General features: G+C 51.5%; 1 protein-coding gene across 1 annotated transcript in view; it reads left to right on the top strand.

Annotated features, from left to right (window-relative positions):
- Nucleotides 1–1297: 1297 nt before the first annotated feature.
- The window catches only part of NEURL1B (neuralized E3 ubiquitin protein ligase 1B), a 112817-nt gene continuing 91169 nt past the window's right edge, over nt 1298–22945 (top strand). Inside the window, exons 1-2 of the mRNA XM_033517772.1 lie at nt 1298–1381; nt 1660–1803. Of these exons, the coding sequence (XP_033373663.1) occupies nt 1298–1381; nt 1660–1803 (228 nt within the window). The remainder of the gene's footprint in view (nt 1382–1659; nt 1804–22945) is intronic.

Raw genomic sequence — 22945 nt, 5'->3', positions numbered from 1 at the left:
TCCTCCAGGCTGTGCTGGACTGGGATTTTTGTTCCAGGGTTATTATCACAAACCCAAGCCACACTAACACCCCCAAACCTGGCCATGAGGGACAATCCATGGCCATGTGTGAGGACAGCACTGTCAGCTCAGGAGGCGGCTCTGAAGGTCGCTCAAGGCTTGTCACAGAGCTCGTAGCTGGGGGAGGAGATCAGAAGTGCATTAGCAGCTGGTGAGGAGTGTCCACATGTCACTGTCACCCCCTGCCCTCACTAGAGCGGGACATCCCTTCCCCAGCCCATCCCCTGCTGTGTGGTGTGGGCACTGGGAAGGCAGCAGTGCTCCTGCAAAAGCATCGTGGTTCCTTTTTCTGCTGGACTCAGCCCTTTCCCAGGCTCTGAGCAGGAGTACCCTTGTCTGCACATCATGTTCCCGTTATTTTGTCCATGGTTTTTAGGGCAGGACGTGTTTTCATCTCTATTTCAGCAACTCAAAGCTGCTGGCACCAGTAATGATGTTCTGGATGCAGATGTGGAGGAGGAGACCGGCACAGGGACAAATGGTGGCCTCCCCACTGTCATTTTCCTTCTTTCTGTCATTCCCAGGCGTGGCTGGGCTGCTGCAACAGTAGAAACACTTTGGAATTCCAAACCTTCTAATTTGCTCTTTTACTTCCTTCAAAGTCCACATCAGTCCCATGCCAAATAGAAGAGTAAATGAGATAATGGGGAACAGAAGGCAGTAGGACTCATCCCAGCTGGAAATCTCCCTGCTCTGTGGCATGAGAGGACCACACGCTGCTCGGGATAGGGAAGGAATCCTCATCCCGTTCTGTGGCATTGACTCCTGACCTTTCCTAGGACAGGTGACATCAAGGGGTCTGCGGGGCTGTGTTTTAGGAAAGGAAACAATTCTGCCTGGTCAGGGAGCGTGGAGAGAGCCCTGGGTTAATCCAGCGTTCCCTGTGCGGGCACAGGATGAGCGCAGGGACGGGGACACTGGGGATGGCCGGATGACATCGGGATGGACACCTCCTCCCACGGCCGAGTCCAGCCGACCCCAGGGAGCCGTGCAGGGCCGTGTTCGGCCGGAGCCGGGCCGTTCCGAGCCTATGAGCTGCGGTGCCGGTGCGCTCCGCCCGTGTCCCGCCCGCGGCCGCGGTTGGAGCTGCGGGCTCGGGGCGGGGCGGAGCGGCAGCTTCGAATCGCGGCGAGAGCGCGGAGCTGCCCGGCTGTCCTGAGACCCGCACTGCTCCTTCCTGAGCCTTCCCGAACCTCCCGGAGCCTCCCCGAGCCTCCCGACCCCGCTCCGTCCGCCCATGGGCAACGCCGAGTCCGTCCCGCGCGGCGCCGCCGCCCCCGGTGAGTGCGGCCCGGTGGGTCCGGTGGGTCCGGTGGGTCCGGTGGGTCCTGCTCTCCTTGGGGATGGGACACACTCAGCCCGGGGCTCAACAAAACCCGGGTGGGTTCTGTTCACACCCGCTCGGCGTGGGGAGATGCGCCCCGGAGGGAGGTGGCAGGTGGCACCAGGTGACATGTCAGCGCTCAGCGCAGGTACCGCAGGTCCTGCTCTGCCCACCTGTGCTGGGACCGCCCCAGGTACCCCCGAGAGGGTTTGGGGGCTTTTTCTCCCCCTGCCAAAGCAGAGCTGAGGCCGTGAATGTACTTTCATCCCTCGCAGCTGCTGCCCGCGCAGCAGCCCTGCCAAATCCACCCGCCGGAATTCAAAGTCCTGCGCTCCAAAATCGCCTGCCAATCCCAGCTCCAGGGCCGGGAGAACAGATCTGGGAAAGCGAATGCCTTGGCGCTGGCTGAGCCGCCGGGTGTCAGGTTCTTGTTGCCTTTTATGCCTTGTTTTTTTTTTTCTCGTGTCCAAGAAGTCCAACAGCCGCCAGCCTGGTTGGCTGGATTTGAAGGGAGCTGATAACTGAGCTCAGCCAACCGGCACAAGATGCCAGCGCTCTGGAATACAAATAATCCTGGGTGGGAATAAGAAAAGCATTGAGTAACGTGCGGGATAACGCGAAGCAGCGCCGTGGTTACTGCTGTTCCTGTAGAGCACTGAGGTTCTGCAAGCCTTAACTTGTTTCTTGTTAACCTCTCCTTGGCCTGGGGCCTTTGGGATTTGTAAAAACTGCAGAAGGATGGGTTGTTTGGTTTGTTTTTATTTGATGCGAGTGACCTGCTGCAGTTTCAGTTTTCAAGAAAGCGTTGTCATTCTTCCCACCCGGTTCTCAACGCCAGAAATGTGATCAATTTTTTTTAGGCATTTACAGCGTGATTTAGTGACTTGTCTCACCAAGTCCTTAGGTTTGTTTTCCTCAAAAATATGTTTTGCTGGTGTTGTCATTTACCTGGCGTGTGAGTTCAGCAGTGTGATGTGCAGAGGGGTGAAGCTGCACTGCTGGATGCTCCTGCCTGAGCCTCCCTACAGGTGTGTGTGTGCTGTGGAGGGGAGGGAAAAGTCCCTCTGGAGCTGTGCCAGGAACCTTTGGAGCAGGAGGTTGCACTGCCCTGAGTGGTGAATTCACTGGCAGAAATCCAGAGCAGGCCAGTGATGCTACAGCAGGAGAAAAAGGAATGTGGGTCAGTGCAAAGTGAGACTGGGGTGTCTGCACCTGCAGCAAATACTCCACAGGAACTGGGCAGAAAATAGACAGAAAAAAACCCCAAAACCAAAAGAAGGGACCAAAACAAATAACTCCTGATCTCTGTTTCCCACTGGCTGCTGCTCTCAGGTGTGTGGAACACCCCTGGGCTCAGGGCTGTGGGTACCTCAAGGAAGGGTCTCTGCTGTGCTGTGGGGTTTTACTAAACCCCCAGGGGGTTCAGAGCTGGCTCTTCCCAACAAATGAGTGCTTTGAGTGCTTTTTAAACCCTGCTGTAGTGGGTTATTCTCTCATTTCTTGTATTTCTCTTTCCCAGGAGCTGCTTCAGCTGGGTTTGGTTTCAGGGTGGTCAGCCCCCATCAGATTTACATGTTTGCTAGGTAACGCAAGATTATTTCTGACTGATGAATAACTGTTCCCTGATGTTGGTTTTTGTTTTGAAATCCAAATATCCAGTCTTGGATTATAAAGCCAGTTCTGCAAAACAGAGTTGGAGATAACATTTTGGAAGTTAATGAACTGGTAGGTAAGTCAGACCTCAATAATACATTGTGTCAACAGCTGCTACTGCTCCCGTTTGCTTAACAGTGAAGGTAAATAAATGCATTTGATGACATTTCTAATATTGGACAGGAGAACTTGAACCGAGATGGAATTAACTGTCAAGGACTAAAAAAAAAAAAAATTATCAGTGTTTGGGTGGAAAGCAGGAATGTGGGATTGTAAAATCAGTAAATCCTTAAAGCTGGAGTTGTCACTGAGGCTCGAGGGTTCTTAATTTAGGAATATTGATGTATATGTCTATTTTAATGAGCTTGCAGGTCCCCATGTGCCCTGGCTCAGGGGGCAGTGGGGCTCCAGGGTGGACACTGGCTCTGGAGGGCAGCCCAGGATTAAAAGTCAGCCCTGCTACTCTGGAACTCACCGGGAAAAGATAATAAAAAAAAAAAGGCTGAATAAATGCCAGGAAAAGGACACTGTGAAGTTGGTTGTTTAAGGGATCAAAAGAAAAGCAAATAACCGTGCAGCAGCTGGTCCCAGGAGAGCAAAGCTCGGCCAGGGACACAGCTGAGGGTGACTTCTCACTCTTGAACAATCAGGAACTCTCTCAGTGGAGGAGAAACTCTGCATTATTTGCACCTTGTGCAGTTCAACAAGGTCAAAAGTCGCTGAAAGGTTTCTTTGCATAGTGCAAGTGGACTTATGGCTGTATTAGACAATCATTCCCTGACTGAACTCTGCTGATGGTCTGGGAGTGTAAGAATTGCAGTGCTGGGAGTGTTCAGGACAGCACAGAGCACACGGACAGCTGTGCTGGGTCACTCCTTGCTGCATCTCACCTTCCTCAGGGCTTGGCTTTCTCCCACAGTGTCGTTCCTGGGCTTCTCCCGGCTCTTCGCTCCCAGATTTCTCCTTCTGTAGGAAGTTTTCCGACAGCCCCTGGGCTGGAGAGGCAAGAGGAGTTTGTGTTCGCACTGTTTTGCTTTCCCTCCGCTCTGAACGGCAGCTGAGGATGAAGGATTCCAATTCTGGGCTTAGATGGCGCCAGAGCCTCAGGAAAGGATTCCCATGGATCCAGCGCTGAGCCCGGCTCAGCTGAGCCCGGCCCCGAGCCCAGCCCCGAGCCCAGCCATGGGACACATTCAAGTGCCAGCTTTGGTTGGGATCCTGATTCCTGCAGCTGGGAAATTCTCAACTCGTGTTTTGTCTTCACTGCTGTGCCCCTTACCCTGAGCCACTGTACTCAGAATATTCCATACCACAGTGAATTTCCCACATGGATTCACACCCACAGTTAATCTGCACACACAGGGGCAGCTCTGGGGAAAGCAGCACGTTCCCCTCCCGGTTTGCTCAGGGACACTTTGGGTTTCACACCGCAGAGTTTGTTCTCTCATTAACAAATTGCTGCTGCAGTTCTGCTCCCCAAAGCGCTGGGGGCTGAGCCAAGCTCGGCTCACCTGGGGATCCAGGTGGTCTCAGCTGGGTTTTTACTGACAGTATTTATGTGGATTTATCATGAAGGTGGTCAGAGAGTAAGGGCTGTGTTCTCTTCTCAATGCACAGGGTGAAATCATCCCAGAGGTTTGGCTGTGGGGGATTCCCTGCAGCCTCATCTGGTGGAATCCCAGAATGGTTTTGGGTTGGAAGGGACCTTAAAGCTCATCCTGTTGCTCAGGAAAAGATGATACTTAGTGGTGATGCTTTTTTTTGGCAGATGTGGATGAATTTTGGTTTGCTGGAGGCACCTTTGCATTGCTTTGGGATAAACACAAAGTGCTCACTCTGATACAAACATCCCAGGGCAGGGGGCTGTGCTGAGGAGGGGGATTCACAGTGATCACAGCCCTGAGGAGAGCTGGGAATGTCTAATGTTCCCATTAGGTCACCCCTGACACCCTTTTTCGGGGCTCTTCACTAGGGCCAAGCATTTTATCATCCATGAGGCTGCTGCACACACCTAAAAAGGAGCATCCATATGCCCTGAGCAGAAAGGACTCCAGTTTTCATGTTTGGCACTCAAACCACGCAGTTCTAAGTGCCTGCTCCTGCCTTGAACTGGAACATAAATGTTTATAACTCCTGTTGCTCTCTTGACAGTTTGCCCATTAATTTAGTGTCAAGACACCTTTTAATTTCTGACCTCATCTGGGTACCAGCCCAGAGTCTGCTGAAGCTGCTGACTTTTTCCCCATCGAGGACAGAAGATTTGCTTTTAGAGTTCTGCCCTCAGTTTGCAGAGGTGAGGTTTCTCCCACACATCCCCTCTTCTCAGGGCACCTCTTGCCCTCCTGGCTGGGATCACTCCTGTGGGTCTGAGAACCCCTCAGGGAATGGTTCCTGGGCTACAGCTACAAATCCTGCAGTGGGGGGTGAGAGTAGAGAGAAATGAGAAACTTCAGGCCTTAAAATGATCCAAAAACTCACCCAGCCCTCCATTGTCTCTATTTCTGGGTCCCTGATAAAACTAAAACTGGGTTGTAAATAATGTGCAATATTTCAGCAAGGAAAAGCAAGACAAAGGGGCTATTTAAAGCCACCTTCTTTGCAGGGCTTGGCTGGCGGGCTCTGCCTCTTTTGTGTCATTGTGTGTGTGCAAAACACGGACGAGAGGCCGGGGAAATACAATGTGCACTCCGATTTGGAACACACACAAAGGTCAGCCGTGGGGCACGCCTGGCTTTGGGCTCAGCAGGTTAACTTGGATTTCTGTAAAGCAATGAGGGGTGTCATAAACAGGCAGTGGATGCAGTTATAGAGCAGAATAACCAGTCTGGCCCATGCCTGGCTGCTCTTTTTGCTCTGAAATTGAGGCATTATCTTCCCTTCATGGCTCTGCTCTGTCTTGCTGCTTGAATCTTGGATCTTTTACCCTTCAGTGTCCTTGGGTGGATAAGGAGGCCAGGAGTATCTATGTAAAACGTTTGGAGAGCCATAAATGTAAATGTGAGGTGTCACAAAGTGCTCCCCAGCTCGAAAGCAGCTCCAAAACCCTCAGAGGATGCTAACCTGGGACGTGTTTGTTCTGGCACGGGGAGGAACACAATAAAAGCACTCGCTGAACTGAAGGGAACTGCTTGCTGCAGGTTGGTTGGGAGGCCAGGGCATGGGAGGGAGGCTGGAAATGGCCCAGGAGGAAAGGAGAGCACAGAGAGATGTGCTGGAGGTGACATCCAGCAGGGCTGTGCTGCACTGGTGGGAGATGGGGAACCTGCCTGCATTCTGGAGCTGCACAAGCTGGGGAGGGTCTGCTGCAGCCTGAAAACTGAGCAGGATTTTGGGATCCTAAAGGAGCCCATACAAAGAAAAACCAGTAGAGATTTACTGAGGAGATGGGGCAGATGAGTTTTTTGTTGTCTCTTTTTTTGGAGGGACTTGTGCACTTTCCAAAGGCTGAAGTGTGTGTGTTTGAAAAGTAGCTCTGATGTGCCCCTCAAGGATGAAATCTTAGGCCAGCAAAGCCAAGAAGGCAGAGCATGACAAGGGAGGGTTGGGAAGTTATTGGGGTCTGTAGGGCCTCGGGCTGTGCTCCCAGCACTGGGCTCAGGAAAGCTGGGGATGGGAACGGTGTCCACAACACCCAGATTGCTGTGCCTGCTTTCAGGGCACAACACAAATATCACACTGGATAACAGGACAAGGGCTTGGGAGAGCCCCCAGCTCTGGGGCTGCCCCACTGTCTTGGAGTGTGAAGGGGAAACTGAGGCCTGAGCTGCCACAGCTTACCTGGAGCTCACCTGCTGTGGGTGGGGGGTTTCTCCTCTGGATGCAGCAATCCCCCAAATCTTGAGGCAATTCAGGAGTCCTGGCTAAAATCCCTGCTGTCATCTCTGAACTGTGCCTGTGGGTATAAAAACATCACATCCATCTGAAAGCCTTTTTCTGTGCCTCCTTTCTGCAGCGTTGTGATGGATGTTTGGCCTTGTTAAAGTAATCGTCTGTGAGGATTTATCTGTTTTTCGTGTGTCAAAGATAATTTTTTATTTTTTCAGAGCTCCTTCATGCTGAATTAATTTGTTCTCTGTCAAACCTGTTTTGTTTTTCGCTCGAGCCCTGGGAGTGGGAGAAGCCAACTCCCAGAAATGTGTGTGCATCTCTTCTCCTGCGTGGGGCACTCCCGTGCCAATAAATCCAAACCATCAACCTGCAAACCCTCTGAAGGAACACAGCCCTCCCAGCCTCAGCTGCGTCCAGGGATGGCTCTGGAGCACAGCCATTCCCAAGGGATGTGGTTCCAGCCAGCGTTTTGGGCCATCCACAAAGCCATTCCCTTCATTTGGCCAGGAAAAACTCCTCGAATTTTGGGAGATGTGGAGCCTTCTTCTCCTCTCCTGTCCTCTTGCAGGCAGGAGCTAAAGGTGGTGGGATGCTGCAGGGACAGTTCTGTTCTCTCTTATAATGTGGTTTGTTTTGGGGACAGTGTTGGAAACTGGGAAAACAGGTTACTCAGAGCCTGCTACTAATTTATGATTTATATCTTTAATTTGCTGAAGGTTAATGGGGCTGAGACAAACAACCCTGTTAAATGCCACAGGGCAACAATAACCCCAGCATTTCCTGCTGTGGGAGGTGACCAGGGGAGCTGCCTGGTCCCTGTCCCTTGGGAATGGCCTGGATTGTCACAGCTGGGGGCTGAGCTGGATCTCTGCTATGGCCAGAGCATTCCAGGCTGATTTTAGGATGCTCCAGGGCTCCTGCTGATAGCAGGGGATGCCAAATCCAGCTTTACTCGATACCCTGCATCAAACCTGTGGCAGGATCAGAGCAGCACTTGTGCCACGTGGCTGCTGAAGTTTTTTGGTGTCAGGAGGAACTGCTGGGGCTGGAGGGAGGATCTCCCACTTCTCTCATTCCCCTCGTGCTGATGTGGAGAAACAAACCCAAACCGAGCTGCCCTGGCTGTGACAAGTCCCCAGGGAGGCTTTGCCCCTTCCCTTGAATGTTTTTGGAGGCTCTGGGTTCTCCTTGCTGGGTCTGCACTGGGTGTGTGGAGCTGAGCAGGGTTTGGGAGAGGCTGTGCAGAATAAGAAAAACAAGAAGCAGTTGTTTGTTAAGCTGCTTTGTTCTCTCTATTTCTGTAGCTAACCTTTTGCTTCTCGAAGCAATAAAAAAGAAACCAAACAACCAACAAAAACCAACCCTCTCCAAAAAATATTGCAGGGTGTTTCTTTGTGTGCTTTGACTAAGCTGTTCCTCATAAACCAGCGGCTTTTGCATAAACACAGGCATGGCAGGCAGAATTATCTGCTTTTTTGCAGCTGTCAAGTACCTTTGCTCCCCCAGTAATGTGTAAATGGGGGAGTGAGGCTGGGAGAGGCAAAGCAGACACAGCTTGGGGTGCCCTTCTCTGCATCCCTGCCTGCTCCATGGGGGGACCCTGAGCCGCTTTTGTCCCTGGGTGCCACCAGATCTGACCAGGGCTTGGCTCCAGGGAGCCCCAGGCTGGCCATGAAACCAGCCAAGGACTTCAGAGCGTGAGGTAAGGACTGAAATCTGACCCTGGGCTGTGTCTTTGGGCAGGGGCCATTCTCAGGACTATAAATGTGCCTCTGGAGATGGCTTTGATGCGAACTTTTAATTGCTTGCCAGTGCTGGAGTCCCAGCAGAGCTGGAGGTGGCAGCAGCAGCTGTTTGGTTGTTAATTGCTGTGTCTGCTCCCTCGTGGCCTCCAGTCAAAGCTGGCTTGCTAAACCCAGGATCTGCTGGAGAGAAGGGAGACCTCCCTTCCACCCCTTTGGGCTGTGGGCTTCAATTATTTCTTTTTTTTTTGTTTTTCCCCCAGATAAAATGAACAAAAATTCCGTGTCCTGTGATGGCTCTGATAAGCTGGAGGCTCCAGACATGCCCCAGCACAGACTGCCCATTACAGCCTTTGTTTATTTAAAAATAAAAAGCCCAACCTCACTATCTTGATGATGGAAAAAAAAAAATAAAAATTCCATAAACGTGCCAGAGGCGTAATTGGTGCCAGTGGAAACCAAAAATGACCCTTTGCCTTCTCCCCCACCCACCTTTTTCACAGTGAAGTGGTTTGGGAGGAGCTTTCCTTAGGCCCTGGTGGTGCTGCAGGAATCCTTTCCCATGGACCCAAACCTTGGCAGTCTCAGATGCTCCAGGGGATGGTGGAAGCCTGTGGGGAAAAGTTCCAGGTGGAATAATGTATCCCTGCCTCTCAAATCCTTTTGAGACCATCCTAAGGGCAGCAGCAAAATGCCCTGGGAGTGCTTATGGAAATCTCGTTATCAGCATCTCCTCTAATGCGGGATCATCCCGTTATTTGGATAATTGAGCAGTCTGGCTGCTGGCCAGGGGCAGATTCCAGCACCTTCTCCTGGCTCTTCAGCCCTGTTGTGCCTGAGGACAGCTATCCCTGTGGGCTTTCCTGCCCTTTTGGGGTTGTGGGCACGGCAGGGAAGGTGTCACCTCCTCCTTGCTGGTGGCTCTGCCCACCCTCCTGATGGAGATGTGACCACAGCTGGTGCTCTTGAGGATTTCCTGTCACTCTCTGGGCTCAGCTGCTTGCAGGGGACCTGTGCTAAGCCAGGTGTCCCTCAGTGCCACCAAAACCCACCAGGCTGGGCTGAGCCTTTGAGGTTTGTGTGGGAGCCCTGCAGTGATGGCTCAGCCAGGGATGGATTTCATGGGAGGATTATTGCCACACAATGTGCTTTTGTGTAATTATGTGGTGTCTTTACAATCATTTCCTCCAACAAGTCTGTCCACACCCAAACCAAAATAAACATTCTGGAAGGCTGCAAAGATAAACACACAATGGTTGCCCTTAAATGCAGCTTTTTCTCCCACTCCTTACAGACACCTGCTCTGTGTCCTGGAGAGGAGGAGCATCCAGGAATGCTGAGTTAGGATTACCCAACACAGACTTTGGCAAATGCTAACTTTCCAAACCTTCATTTCAGTCTATCAACAACATTTTTTTTTTTCTTAGTAAAAACTTAGTAAAGTTTAAACCTAGTTTTTTACTGAAGTAAAAACTTCGGTAACTTTCTCAGAGAGGAGAAACCTGGGTCTCTGTCACCTCCTTGCTCTGCCTTTTTAAGGTCAGTGCTTTCTTTTCATCACTTTGAGGCCCTGCATGGCTCCCAAGCCTTATTCCACATCTCTGAGCTGATTTCCAGTTTGCTCTCACCCATTTTTGGGCCCACACAGGGTGTGGGTGCTGCCCATGCTGGTGGGTGAACCAAGGTGGCAGCAACAGCCACCACCACCCACAGCTGCTCCTCTGAGCTTCTCTCAGCTTTCCTTCAGGAATAATTTGTATAAAAGAGGGAATTTTAACCCCTGCTCACTCAACCTGTTTCCTGGGTTGATTAAACTGTGCTCTCCCTGGGGAGCTGGTGTTTTGGGGTGAGGGAACTGCCCTGATGAAACTCCTGGGTTATTTCTCCTGTTCCCTGCCTGAGTCCTTTGCTGCTTTTCCATTTCCTGGGACTCTCTGGCAGCCTCGTGAGGGGCCTCAGCAAACCAGGCACAAACCTCTGCTGCCACTCTGGCACCTCCTTCACCCACCCAGCCCCTTTCCCACTGACACTGCTTCAGGCCAAGCCCACCCTCTGGTCTCCCCAGATGGGAAAGTGCTCTGCTTTTAATTAGCATCTTAATTGGCACCGCTGTCATTCCTGGATGCACTTTTCAGCAGAGCTCTTGTTCTTGCTATCCTTCAGTGCTTAATTTTTTAGTTATCATAAAGTATCATTTTTCTGGTTCAGGGAGATATTCCTCTGAACTCCAGTGTTTGTTAGCTGAGCTGGGTAATACATCTTTTTTTTTTTTCCTTCCCCAATAACCAAATCTCTTCATTTTTATTTCTTCTGCCCGGCTCCAGATAGTGCCTGATCATTAATCCCAGAAATGTGCTGTGGTAGGAAAGGTGTATCCCTCTGACAGATAAGCTTGACTGACATAAATAATTTAGTTCCTCTGCACCTTTCTTTTCCCTTCTGTAACTGCTGGAGATGGAGGTGACCCACAGAGTCATCTGAAATTCTCCTGCAAGTGATTTCCAGGTTTGATTTTGTTTCCAGCTGTAATTTATAGTCATGCTCCAGTGGCTTCAGGAAGATTATATTCTTTATTTTCACATCATTTTTCTGCTACAGTAAGTGAGGAAAAAATACGGGTATTTTGTCTATTTACTTTTTTTGTGTGGTCTGAGTTCTGAACACTTTCATTCATCCCTTTCCCTGCTGATTTTTGTCTTCCCTGAATCGTCTTTATCTGTCCTATGATGGACAGCCTGGGTTCTGCCTTTCTGCTGGGAAATTGCATTCCAGTTGTTGCCACTGAGTCACTCTTGGCTTTGCCAGGCTTTTCCTCCAGGGGCTTTCCTGGGGTTTTGTCCCAGGACCTTTGGGACCATTAAGCAGAGATGGAACTGGAGTGGGGTCAGTTCTGCCTTTCCCCACAGCCCTGGGGACACAGTGCCAGCAGAGAAAGTGACCACAGGAGGGGACTGGGGCAGCCCAAGGGCAAAGCTGGATGTTTTTACCAGCAGCCAGAAGCTGTGTGGCCGTGACAGGGACTCTGCACTGGTTGGACTGGGAGATTTGGGTGCTGGTGACTGATACTGAACCTGCTCTGGACGAATCCCCTGGAGGATGGTCTTTCTTTTCTTCCCAGAGGTTCTCCCTGGCAGCTTTGCACCCAGGGGAGTGCAAACATGGATTAGAAGCTGTCTGAGACCCTGCTTAGACCCTTAACTCTGTCAAAGGGAAGAGAGGCTGGTGAGGGAGCCAAGTTTTGGTGCCATTTGCTCATCAGTGTAACCTCAGCAGCCTCTTTGTGACAGAAAATCCTTCTGTGTTGTTTGGGCCCATGTTTGTCCCTCAGGGCAGCTCACCCACCTCAAAAATCGGAGTCCCTGTGTCCAAGCCTTCCCCAGGAGCTCTCCCAGCTCAGGACAGAGCACCAGGAACCATGGCCAGCCCTTGGGAAGGGTCTGGCAGGGCTGGCCCAGGCAGGTGCTGAGTGTCAGTGTGGTGTTAACAGGTTCCTGGCAGAGCTTTGGGATGTCTGAGGGGTGCTGAAATCACAGCCTGTGGGAATCCAACTGCTGCACAGGCTTTGAACACTGCAGGGATAAAAAAAAAAAGCTCTATTGGCTTTTTGCTTGTGATTTCACTGGCAAGGCAGGAGGTTTGCAGCTGATGGGGGAAAGTCTTGGCTGCTGAGCCTGGAGTGGGATGGAGGGACTCGAGTCGAGCTTTCTTATTTCATCTTTATGGTTGTGACTCACTTGACACTTGACTTTATTCTGTAGTTGTAATGTTTTAACCTGAAGCTTTGCAGATGGAGAGCTGACATGAACGGAGCCAGGTCATTTTGCTTGCTTGGTGTGACAAGAACTAACCCAGGTTTGATGGTCCTCAGCCACCATCAGGGTTCTGTGCCAGCCTTTTTCCAGCTTCAGCTCTGTTCCCAGTGAGAGCAAAGGAAATATTGCCTCATCAGAGGGTGTTCCTGGTTACTGGGGTCTCTCCAGGCCTGGTGTTGCTGTCTCTGCCCAGAGAAAATCCCGCAGCTGGAGCTGTTGTGGAATTTGGCTGTGCTTGGGGTGATGCCTGGAGCATTCCCTCGCCAGGAAGAGCAGGGAGTGGCTGAGAGGACCCAGTGCCCTCTTCAGAGCAGGGAGAAGAGCTCTTCACCTTGAGCAAGGTCGTGCATTTGTGTTTCCCCACGTTCCCCAGCTGTTCATGGGGATTCCATGACACTGTCAGTGCTCTCTGAAGAACATTGGAGTGCTCTGCTGGGGAATATTGTGTGCTGCTGTATTTGTGGTTGATTTGTACCACTCAGCCTGATGCAAACTTTCACACAGCTCTTCCCATCTGGCATTTGTGTTTTGCAATGTTTCTCCTTGACTCAAAGTTTTGGTTAGGAAAGGGGTGTTTGTGGAGTGAGAAGGATGCCACAGACCTTCTCCAAGGTCTGTCTGAAAGGTAGCAGGGTAGACAAAAATGTAGTGTTGCAAAACTATCACTGTGCCTTCTGTGCATTTAAATAGCTTTTAAAATGATTTCTGCAGGCCTAGAATCCTCCCTGCCATCACCAAATCCGAGTGCAGGACTGGGCTGCACATCTGATTCAACTCCTGGTGAATCATTATTTCCACTACTTGTTTTTCATAATTGCTTTTGCTAATCCTCAGCTGCATTTGCATTTTCTCAGTGCTCACCATGCTCTCCATCCCCTCTTGGGTGCAAGTCTTGAGGTGTCAACATCCAGCTTGTGTCTCCCTTGTGATGTTCAGGGGAGCTGTAAATGCAGGAGAAGGTGATCTTTGGCTGGTGTAAAATATCAGAGCTGTGCTGAGTGGATCTGTAGCACTCAGCTGCAGGAATTCCCACGGGATATTTCATTCCTGCTGGCTGGAACAGCAGAAAGCTGCTGGGGGGAAATGGCCTTGTTCAAACATACCTGATGTGAGCAAGACTCACAGCTGAGCAACTCTCTGCTCCTTTGTTTTGGTCTGTTAAGCTTTAGCAAAATAAAATCAATCTTTTGGCCTTTTCTGCTGGTTCCTGTGTGGAATCAGGTGTTTTACAAGCTCTCCACATCCTCTTGGCCACACAGCCTGTTAAACTGGAACCCCAAGGCAGAGGCTTCCTGGCAGCATGTAGAAAAAGGAAAAGAACTGCCAGGTTAACTAAAGTTTAGTTACTTAAAGGGTAAAAAGTTTCCCTGCAGATAATCAGAGTTCAGATCTGTAATTCTGATTTATTCCAGCACTGGTTCCACTTGGGTTCCTTGGTGTTGCTTAAAGGATGAGAAAGCAGAGGGTTTGTTTGGATTCTTCTGCGTTAACCCCATGGTCAGAACTGCAAATGGTTCAGAGAGAAAAAGGTACCTGAGCAGAGCCTTGCTGTCACAATGAAAGGAAATTGTCCCTTTTCAGCTTCAGCTGAATTTGCAAAACGTCCTGACCCCAATGTGTGTCACCCAAACCCTTCAAAATGGGGTCAGTTATAAACAACTTTATTTCATTCAGCTCTCCTGGAATATGAGAAGAAGAGGGGGCCAGGAAATTGAATGGAAAAGGACAGGATCTTTTTAAAGGAAAAAAAAATAAAATAAAATAAAAAGAAACAGCTCCTTCCTGGCTTTTTGGAAGGAATTGCAAACAATGGGAGTAAAACCCAAGACACAAACCCATCCCCTGTGTAGGCTGGGAGCTCCAGAGCCATCCAACCTCAGACTGCTCCGGGCACATCATTTCCCCTCCAGAGAATCATGGAATGGTTCAGGCTGGAAAAGACCTTTCTGTGTGTGTTTCTCCCCCTCTTTCTCCCATTCAGGAGCGGTGTTGCCAGTGGGCAAACGCTAATCCATCCTGACAGCTCTGCCCATCTTCCTGCCTTGGTCTGGCAACCAGCAAACAGCTTGATTAAGGTCCCTGGGGCTTTATTAGTGCAGCTTGTTGCCTGTAAATTAATCAACAGGTTTCCTGTGTTTAACTCTTTCTGGGAATGTTCTGCATTGCTGTGGGGGGTGAATTGAGCCTTTGGAATTGTTTTCTTTTTTAAAGGCACAACAGAAATAGCTTCAAAGGTTTTACAGTCCTGGGTTCTTGGGGTGGGAGGTGAAGAGATCCCGTGGGCTCTGCAGGTGCTGCTTGTCTGACTTCCCATCTCTAAGAGCAATTTTAGGCTTTTGCTTTATTTCTCTTGGCTGTTCCCCTCCTGTAAAATATCCATTATCCATGGAGAGGGCAGCCAGATGGAACCTGTACTTTGCTGAGTTATCCATCAGAAATCAGATGTGTTCTGGCCCCTCAAATGAGAAGCACACGGGGGAACGGGACCTCCTTGCTGTTCTGAGCTTTGTTCTGGAGCCATGGGCAGAAGTTGCCAGGATGTTTTATTTGGCAGTGTTATCTTTCAGGCTTTGGGCTTGTCCTTTAACTGTTTGGTCTCACCATTAGGAAAAATAACTTTTTTGTAGCTGCTGGGATTTGATAGTGAGCAGAAGGTCTGGGGAGCACACGCTGAGTTTTCAGGTGGTTGCAGATACCAGGATGGAGATGACTGATGTCACAGGGCTAGAATGGGTTGAACATTCTCTCATTATTTCAAAGCTCACAGGATTTCCAGCTTCTCACATGGGGACACCCAGCTCCTTATCTCCATTTTCCATCCCTGTGCCTGTTCCCTCCCACTCGCTGGAGGCTCCATCAGTTCGTTCTCTCGGTGTCCTGCCCTTTAGCACAGCGTGTCTCTGAGGGGCAGCACAGCCCCTGCCTGTGCTCCCACATCCCACACACTCTCTGGGAGAGCAGCAGCACCCTGCCCATGGAATTGCATTCCATCTCATCCAGACTTCACCCCACGGTGACGGCGAGGACGGGCTGAGCCACCCCGCTCACGTCGATTATTTATAGCAGCAAAGACAGAAGAAAAATGTGTCTGTGCAGAGGTTGTGTCCTGCCCCAGTGGGAGGGGAGCAGCTGGCAGAGGAGGGCTGTGCTGCCCTGTGCACATTCCCTCAGGAAGGATGTGTTCCTGAAGCTGGCTCCAGTCGGACCTGAGCGGGGTGAGGTGTGGAATTTGCCTTCAGAAGCTGGCCAGCATCTGCCTCCTGGATGATGTACAAATTCTCACATTTGATCACACTTTTCATGCCTATTTTACTAGAAGGATTTAAAGCGTCTTAGTGCTCAACTGGAGTTGTTGCATCCAGGTGTGAGCAGCGTTTCCTGCCCCAGAGCAGTGCAAAGGAATTTGGAGAGCGAGGCTCCGGTTTTGGATCCTTGGCATCTGTGGGTGAAGCAGCTTGTAGATACCTGCACCACCAGTTAGAGCTCCCTGGCAGGAGCTGGAACACCTGCAGGAGCCAAGTGTGGGAGCTGGAATTCCCAGTGATGCTGCCTATGGACTTCTCCAGGTGCCAGCAGAAATTTGTGTGCAGAGGAAGTGCTTCCTCTGCCATTTAAAATGTCAAAACAGTTAATCTGCTCTTGTGAGGAGGTTCCTTGTGGTGGACAGAGGGAAAAGTGGCATTTCTGAAGGGTGATTTTGAGACAAATGTGTTCTGGCCACTGTAATCTTGAGAACTGAGGGAATCTTGCAAAAGGCCTCAGAGAGCAGGTACCAGCAGGGCTGAAAAAGGTTGCCTCATGTAGAGCTCATAGAATTATAGAATCTTCTGAGTTGGAAGGGACCCACAGGATCATCCAGGGCAGCTCCTGGCCCTGCACAGACCCCCAACAATCCCAGCTCCATCCCTGGAGCTCTGTCCAAGCTCTCCTGGAGCTCTGGCAACCTCGGGGCCGGGACCATTCCCTGGGGAGCCTGGGCAGTGCCAGCACCCTCTGGGGGAAGAACCTTTCCCAAAATCCAACCCAAACCTCCCCTGGCCCAGCTCCAGCTCCTTGGCACGGTTCAGACAATCTCAAGTCTGGTCACTGCACAGCTGCTGGTTCCCATCTCCCATCAGCAAAGACTTTCCCAGTAGGAATTTCCACTTTTGCTCACCCCTCGGGATATCCACCTTTCTCTGCTGATGAGGGCACACAGGCTCCATCCCTGTGTCTGTGCCCCTCTGGCAGCAGGGAGTGACAAAAGGATGTCTGCAGACCTGTTTGGGATGGGGGAGAGGGCACCAGCTCCGTGCCTGGCTGTGACACGTGGCTCTGTGTCAGGTCTGTCACATCCCTGGCGCTGGCCTTTGTGGTGGCAGCTGTGACACATCCCTCAGCCGTGCCCGCTGCTCCCCGTTGCCAGGCACAGAGGGGTGACCTTTTCAGAGAGGAGGAGGAGGAGAGGGTGGGGAGGCAGTGCTGGGGGGTTTGGCTTCACGGAGCAGAGCTGGTGATCCCTCCTGCTTTGCTGGGTGACAGATCCCCATCCCCTCCTGCCTGCTGGGATTGAGGCACAGCTTTCCCTGCTGGGCCCTGCCAGCTCCGTGGAAGTGGAACCTGCTGGGTTACGGGAGGAAGGATCAGGATGATGCTTGGCAAAATGCTATTTATGGGCTGCTGCAGATCTGACTGTGGCACCTTGGGTGTAGGAAATTTTGGTGTTCCTCCACCCTTCTCAGCCTGGGCTGAGCCCTGGAGAAGCAGCCAGCAGCAGTGGGGTTTTGGGTCTTGTGCCCTGCCTGTGACTTATCCATGAAATGGTCACATTTTCTGTGCTGAAGGGGTTTTCCTGTGGCTCCAGCACCTGGACAGTGCTCTGCTCTCTTTGTGCCTGCTCTGGAGTGAAACCGGGGGCGGCTTCTCTGGAAAAGAAAATGTTTTCCAGGTATTTGAGGTCAGCATGACTCGGGAAATAATGATGAGCCTCTCAGGCTGGATTGGTACAAATGGCACCATCAATGCAGGGAGATGCAGCTCTGTGTGAAGGGGTGAGCTGGAACAGTACCAGACATAACCTGAAATGACTTAACAAGCTGCTCAAGTTTTTCAAATGCATGTGTCAGGTTTTTTTCTTTAATTTAAATTTCCTCTGACATTTCATAGGCTTCATCACTCACCGTGAAGCCAAGATCCATGTGAGTGTGTGCGGTAGGATTGTTTTTAAATTTTATTTTAAATACAGATGTCTGGAATAACTTTTTTGCACACACTGTAGGAGTGTAAAGGTTTCTAAGCAACATCATTTCATGCTGTTTGCATTTGAGAATGTAAAACAGGGTTCCTTTTTTTAAAAGTCTCTGCAGTGCAGGCATAATTACAGGATCCCATTATGCAGCATTGTGTCTACGGTGAAGCCTGCCCTAATGGAATATTCTGCCTTCTGCTGAAGCCTTACCTGCTTTTTACCAAGACACTTAAGGACTTAATTAGCGTCATTATAGAGTGCCACCCCCTTCCTCAGCCCCGTGCATGAAGGGATAATGATCTGTCCAAGCTAGCAGTGTGTTCACTTCCCATGGCTGAGAGAGCGTTTTGGAGCTCACTGCTGCTCTCTTGAATTGAACATGGAGGAGGAGGGGGGGGAGATGAAAGCATTTCCTAGGAGCAATAAATACACTCTGTGTTTCCTTGGCCTGGTCCCTGCTGTTGAGCTGGGAGGGTGTTTGGCACTGGGAGATCCCATGGAGCTCCTCCATGGATGCCTGAGCCCGTGCAGGGCTCCCAGGGCAGGTCCAGCCTCCAGCAGGAGCCCTGTGGGTGCACAAAACCCAGCTGTGATGTCTCTGTGGGTCATCTTCCCACTGACCCGTGTATTCCTCCTTCCATGTGTGCAGTCAGAGTGCATGGAATGGTTTGGGTTGGAAAGGACCTTAAAGATAATTTAATTCCACCCCTGCAATGGGCAGAGACACCTTCCACTAGCCCAGGGTTGCTCCAAGCCCTGTCCAACCTGGTCTTGGACACTTCCACAGATCAAGGAGCAGCCCCAGCTTCTCTGGGCACCTGTGCTGGGGCCTGCCCACCCTGCCAGGGAACAATTCCTTCCCAAAATCCCATTGAATCCAAACTCCTTCCTGCCTGCTGCTCCTGCTGGACAGCAGGGCTTGCACTGGAAGCAGCTGTGGTCAGTGGGTTGGAGTGACAGGAGGTGGTGGCTTGAGGACACTGGGGAGGATCATCCTGCTGCCCCACCACAGCATCTGCAAAGCTCCTGTTGGCTGGAGGTCAGGCCTGGTCCCCTGTGGCAAACAACATTTGCACTGAGCTGCCCAACAGGGTTTTATAAACATCTGGGGGCTTTTTGTATTTTATGAGATGAGAGGAGTGCTGGCTTTTGTACCAGAGATGGGGCCAAAGGAGATTTTATTGCTGGTTAGGTAACTTCTCTGGCATGTTGTGTTGGGAGCCCCAGGCATAATTAATGAGGTGTAGGAGTGCTGTGGTGCATGTGTTGTTGTGTGTGATGGTTGTTGCTGCTGCACCCCATGCCAGGACGTGGCCATGAGGTTTTCCTTACAGGTGGACAGCTCTCAGCCCCCTCCACCTCCTGTGTCCATCCTGTGGTGGCATTTCTGCCCTACCTGCTCCCAGATTTTGCTCTCCCAGCAATTTTTCTCTGGAATTCTGCTACCATCTTGCAGGGAAACTCACCCCAAACCTCTGCTCTTTGGACTTGTTGGTTCAGGTGGGAAGGGGCGCTGTGAGAGTGGTCAGGGATTTGGGAGCAGGTCCTGTGGGATGTGGCATTCCCACATTCAGGGCTGCTGTTTAAAGGCTTGTGCCTGATCTCTTGTGAGAAGCAAAGACAGGAGAGAAGGAGCTCTGATGCTGATGGATTTCCCATTTTCCTTGACTCACCTGGAGTCCTGAGCAGCAGCTGCTTGCTCCCTCACCTCAGCAGATGTGTGGTGGTGCAGGGAGGTCACCCATGCTGAGAGAAACCTGTAAAGCCCAGAGCTGCTCCAGGGCCTCATTCCTGGCTTGTGAAAAGCGTCCCTGCCCATGGCAGGGGACAGAGGATCTTTAAGGTCCCTTCCAACCCAAACCATTCTGTAATTCCACAATCTCCTGCTCTGCTTTGCCCATCCAGGCTGGCTCTCCTGCCCTATCCGTTCCTACGAAGGACTGGCTGCAGTGATGACCTACTATTTTTATTTTTTATTTTTATATTTTCCTAAAAGCCACTTGGCTCTTCTCTGGCTTTTCCAGCCTCTGCCCTCAAGGAGCTGTGTGTGACCCCTGCTCAGAGAGCTGGGAACATCTCCTCAGGCTGAAGGGAAGGTGCAGGCAGTGCTGGCCCATCCAAGCTGCAGCTCCCTCGTGTTTTCCAGGGAGGTGGCTGGAGGTCTCCAGCAGTGCACATTGCCTTTGGCTTCACAAACACTGAAAAATGGTGCCAGATGGAAGGAGCTTTATAGGATGTGCTCTGTGTATTTTAAAACAAACCTGGGAGGGGGTTTGGGCTGGATGCTTTTTTGTTCTTGAAGGAATTGATGAGGGCTTCAGAGTCCTCGTCCATCCATCTTCCATATGGAGATAAAAAGTTTTGGCTGAACGCTGCTAAATGTGCCGTCATCTATCACAGCGGAGGCGGGATTGTGTCAAGGAAAAATAATCCACCATCAGGCTCAAAAGAAGAAAAAAGGGAGGAAAAAAAAAAAAGAGGAAAGAAATAAGATTTCCAGTAAAACGCATCGCTTCTAAAAATCCAATTCACTCTTTGCCAAGTCATTGTTTGGTTTTAGACTTGTTTCACATGAAAGCAACCTTTAAAGGTTACTTTTATCCCACTTTAATGAGCTATAGAAATGAGGCTGGTCTGCTACAGGGCAGAGGGCAGGGATGGGGCCGTGTGTGGAGCTGATGCTCCCCTTTGGAGCGGCTCTGGGAGCTGTAGCACAGCTCCCTGGCTGCCAGATCCTGCAGCCAGCAGCTTTCAGCAAGAGAAATGAAAGAGGATCATTGATGTATATCTCTCCCCTTGCTGTGGTGCAAATGATATGTGCTGCAGTGTGTGTGGGAGAGAGAATAGACAGGGCTGGCTGGGTTTTTCTGGAGTGTTCTGGAGGCTGGGGTTTGCACCCTGGGGACCAGGTTTGCTGACACCCCTCCTGTGCTGGGTGCTGGGTTCTTTGGAGATGTGACCCCAATGAAAACTCTTGGTAACCTGATCCCTTCAGCGAGTGAGACCTGGCTCCATCCTCCCCTGTAAAAACCACATAGAAACAGAAAAACCCCTGTGAAAAACCACATAGAAACATAGAAAAATCTCTGTGAAAAACCAGATAGAAACACAGAATGGTTTGGGTTGGGAGGGACCTTAAAGATCATCCAGTTCCAAATCCCCTGCCAATCTTCCACTGTCCCAGGTTGCTCCAAGCCCTGTCCAGCCTGGCCTTGGACACTTCCAGGGATCCAGGGACAGCCACAGCTTCTCTGGGCACCCTCTGCCAGGGCCTCACCATCCTCACAGGGAAGAATTTTTTCCCCAATATCCCATCTAAACCCACTCTCAGTTTGGAACCATTCCCCTTGTCCTGTCACTCCAGGCTCTTGTAAAAAGTCCCTCTCCATCTTTCCTGTGGGTTCCTGTCAGGTATCCTGCATCATCATCATCATCATCATCATCATCATCATCATCATGATCATCATCAGGTATTCCTGATGCCCTTCCCAGCCCAAGAGGAGCCTGAGGGAGCCCTGCCAGGTCCCCAAACCCTCCTCAGGACAGCCCTGTGCTACCTCTTCCTTCCTCTGTGGTGCCTGGGGGTGTTCAGGTGGCAACGAGGGTGTCCCAGCACCTCTGCAGGGAGGGATTGTGCCAGCCCTGAGCAGCAGGACACTCACTGAGTGTCCAGCTGTGCTTTAGGACAGTGTGACGAGTGGTGGGCAAGGTGGGCATGGGGCACAGCTACCCATGGGTGGAGCTCCATGACGAGGTGGCTGCATGAGCTAAAGAGGACTGGCGAACAGCAGCAGGGCCTCCAAACAAGACTCATCAGTGTGGATTGGCCTCTTCCTTCTCCTCCCAGATAATTTTTTCTGCCCAGGCAGTGTGCAGGAGCAGATGCAGAGTCCCCCAGCCCAGCTGGGAACCCTCCCAGCCCGAGGGCTGCTGCATTTTCTTGCTCTGCTCCCCAGGGCTGTGCTGCTGGAACATCTCCTTGGTTCTCCTCCCGTTCACGTCACTTTGCCTTGAAGCTTTTAGGGGAGCCCTGTCTGCTGCAGGAGCAGCAGTGGGGGGTGAATGAGCAGGGCCATGCACAGAACACCCCATGTGTTTGTGCTCCCTGTGGGACACGGGCCTGGCGTGGGCCACGTCTGCTCCGGGGTGAAGGTGGCTGGGAAGGGCTTGGTGACGATGCTGGGAGTGCTCCAGGAGCGCAGATTTTCACATCCCCACCGCTGGGATGCCGGCAGGAGCCTGCGGTCAGCGTGGAGCTCTGGCCCTGCCTCTCACCACCCTCTGGAGAGGCCTTTTCCCTGAATCCCCTTTCCCAGCAGAAATCATCCCCGTCTCCCTCACGGAGCCTGTTTGTGTGAGAGGGGGTTTTGCACGAGAGGACGGTGCTGCTCTGGCTGTTTTTGCTGCTGGGGTGTGAAGGCTCCCCCCACAGCAGGAGCAGCCACCCCGGGGTGCTCTGTGTGAGCAGGATGGGGTGGCCTGGAGAGGAGCTGTCTGCTGGGGAGCTGCCAGCACCGAGAAATTCCCTCTGAGGCAGAGCTGAGGAGGATGCTGCTTTCTGTGGAAGTGTCAGGAGGCCGCTGAGCAACAGAGAGCAACTTTCCTATGGGAAAGTAAAGTCTTGTTCCATTTTTAACCCTTGGTAATTGAGTCCAGGGTGAAACGTGACCCCAGGTTACATAGTTGTAATGCCTTCCCTGTGTGCTGGGCCCTCAGCTGGGGCAAGGAGCAGTCCTTTGCTGCTTTTGGCCCAGCTCCATGAAGAAGCGAATTTGTCAGCGCCTGTAAATAATGTAAATAATGAAAATGGGGAGGCAGGAAGTTGACATCTCCCTTAAGTGACATCAGAGCCGACAGGCCTGGGTGGCTTTGGGGACGCTCACCCTGCCAGCATGTGTGGCTCAGGCACAGGAAAGCCTGGGAGAGTGGCAGGGGAGTTGGGGGCCATGAGGTGGGAGCGTGTCCCTGTGGGAATCCATGTCCTGGGAATGCTGTGAACTGGCCCTGGCCTCCAGCAGGAAGAAAACAGCCCAGTCCAGCCATCATTTGTGGCAGGGGTCTGTCCCAGGCACTGGTCTGTCCAGGGGCTGGGCAGGGTTAAAGGAATAAAGCAGGGATTTATTAAAAGCCCTTCCAAGGATGCACCTTGGGCACTGCAAGAGCCCGGCCCTGGCTGCACCCAGGATGGGCCCTGGCTCAGGAGTTTCACTCTTGGATCAGTTCTGGTCCATTTCCACCTTGGGGTGAATTGTGCAATTCCAGCTGCAGGTGATGCAGTCCCATCCTCCCAGCTTGCTCT

Source organism: Parus major, chromosome 13, assembly GCF_001522545.3.
Source record: "Parus major isolate Abel chromosome 13, Parus_major1.1, whole genome shotgun sequence".
NCBI classification, from domain to species: Eukaryota; Metazoa; Chordata; class Aves; order Passeriformes; family Paridae; genus Parus; species Parus major.
This window is presented reverse-complemented; position numbering and strand designations above follow the sequence as displayed.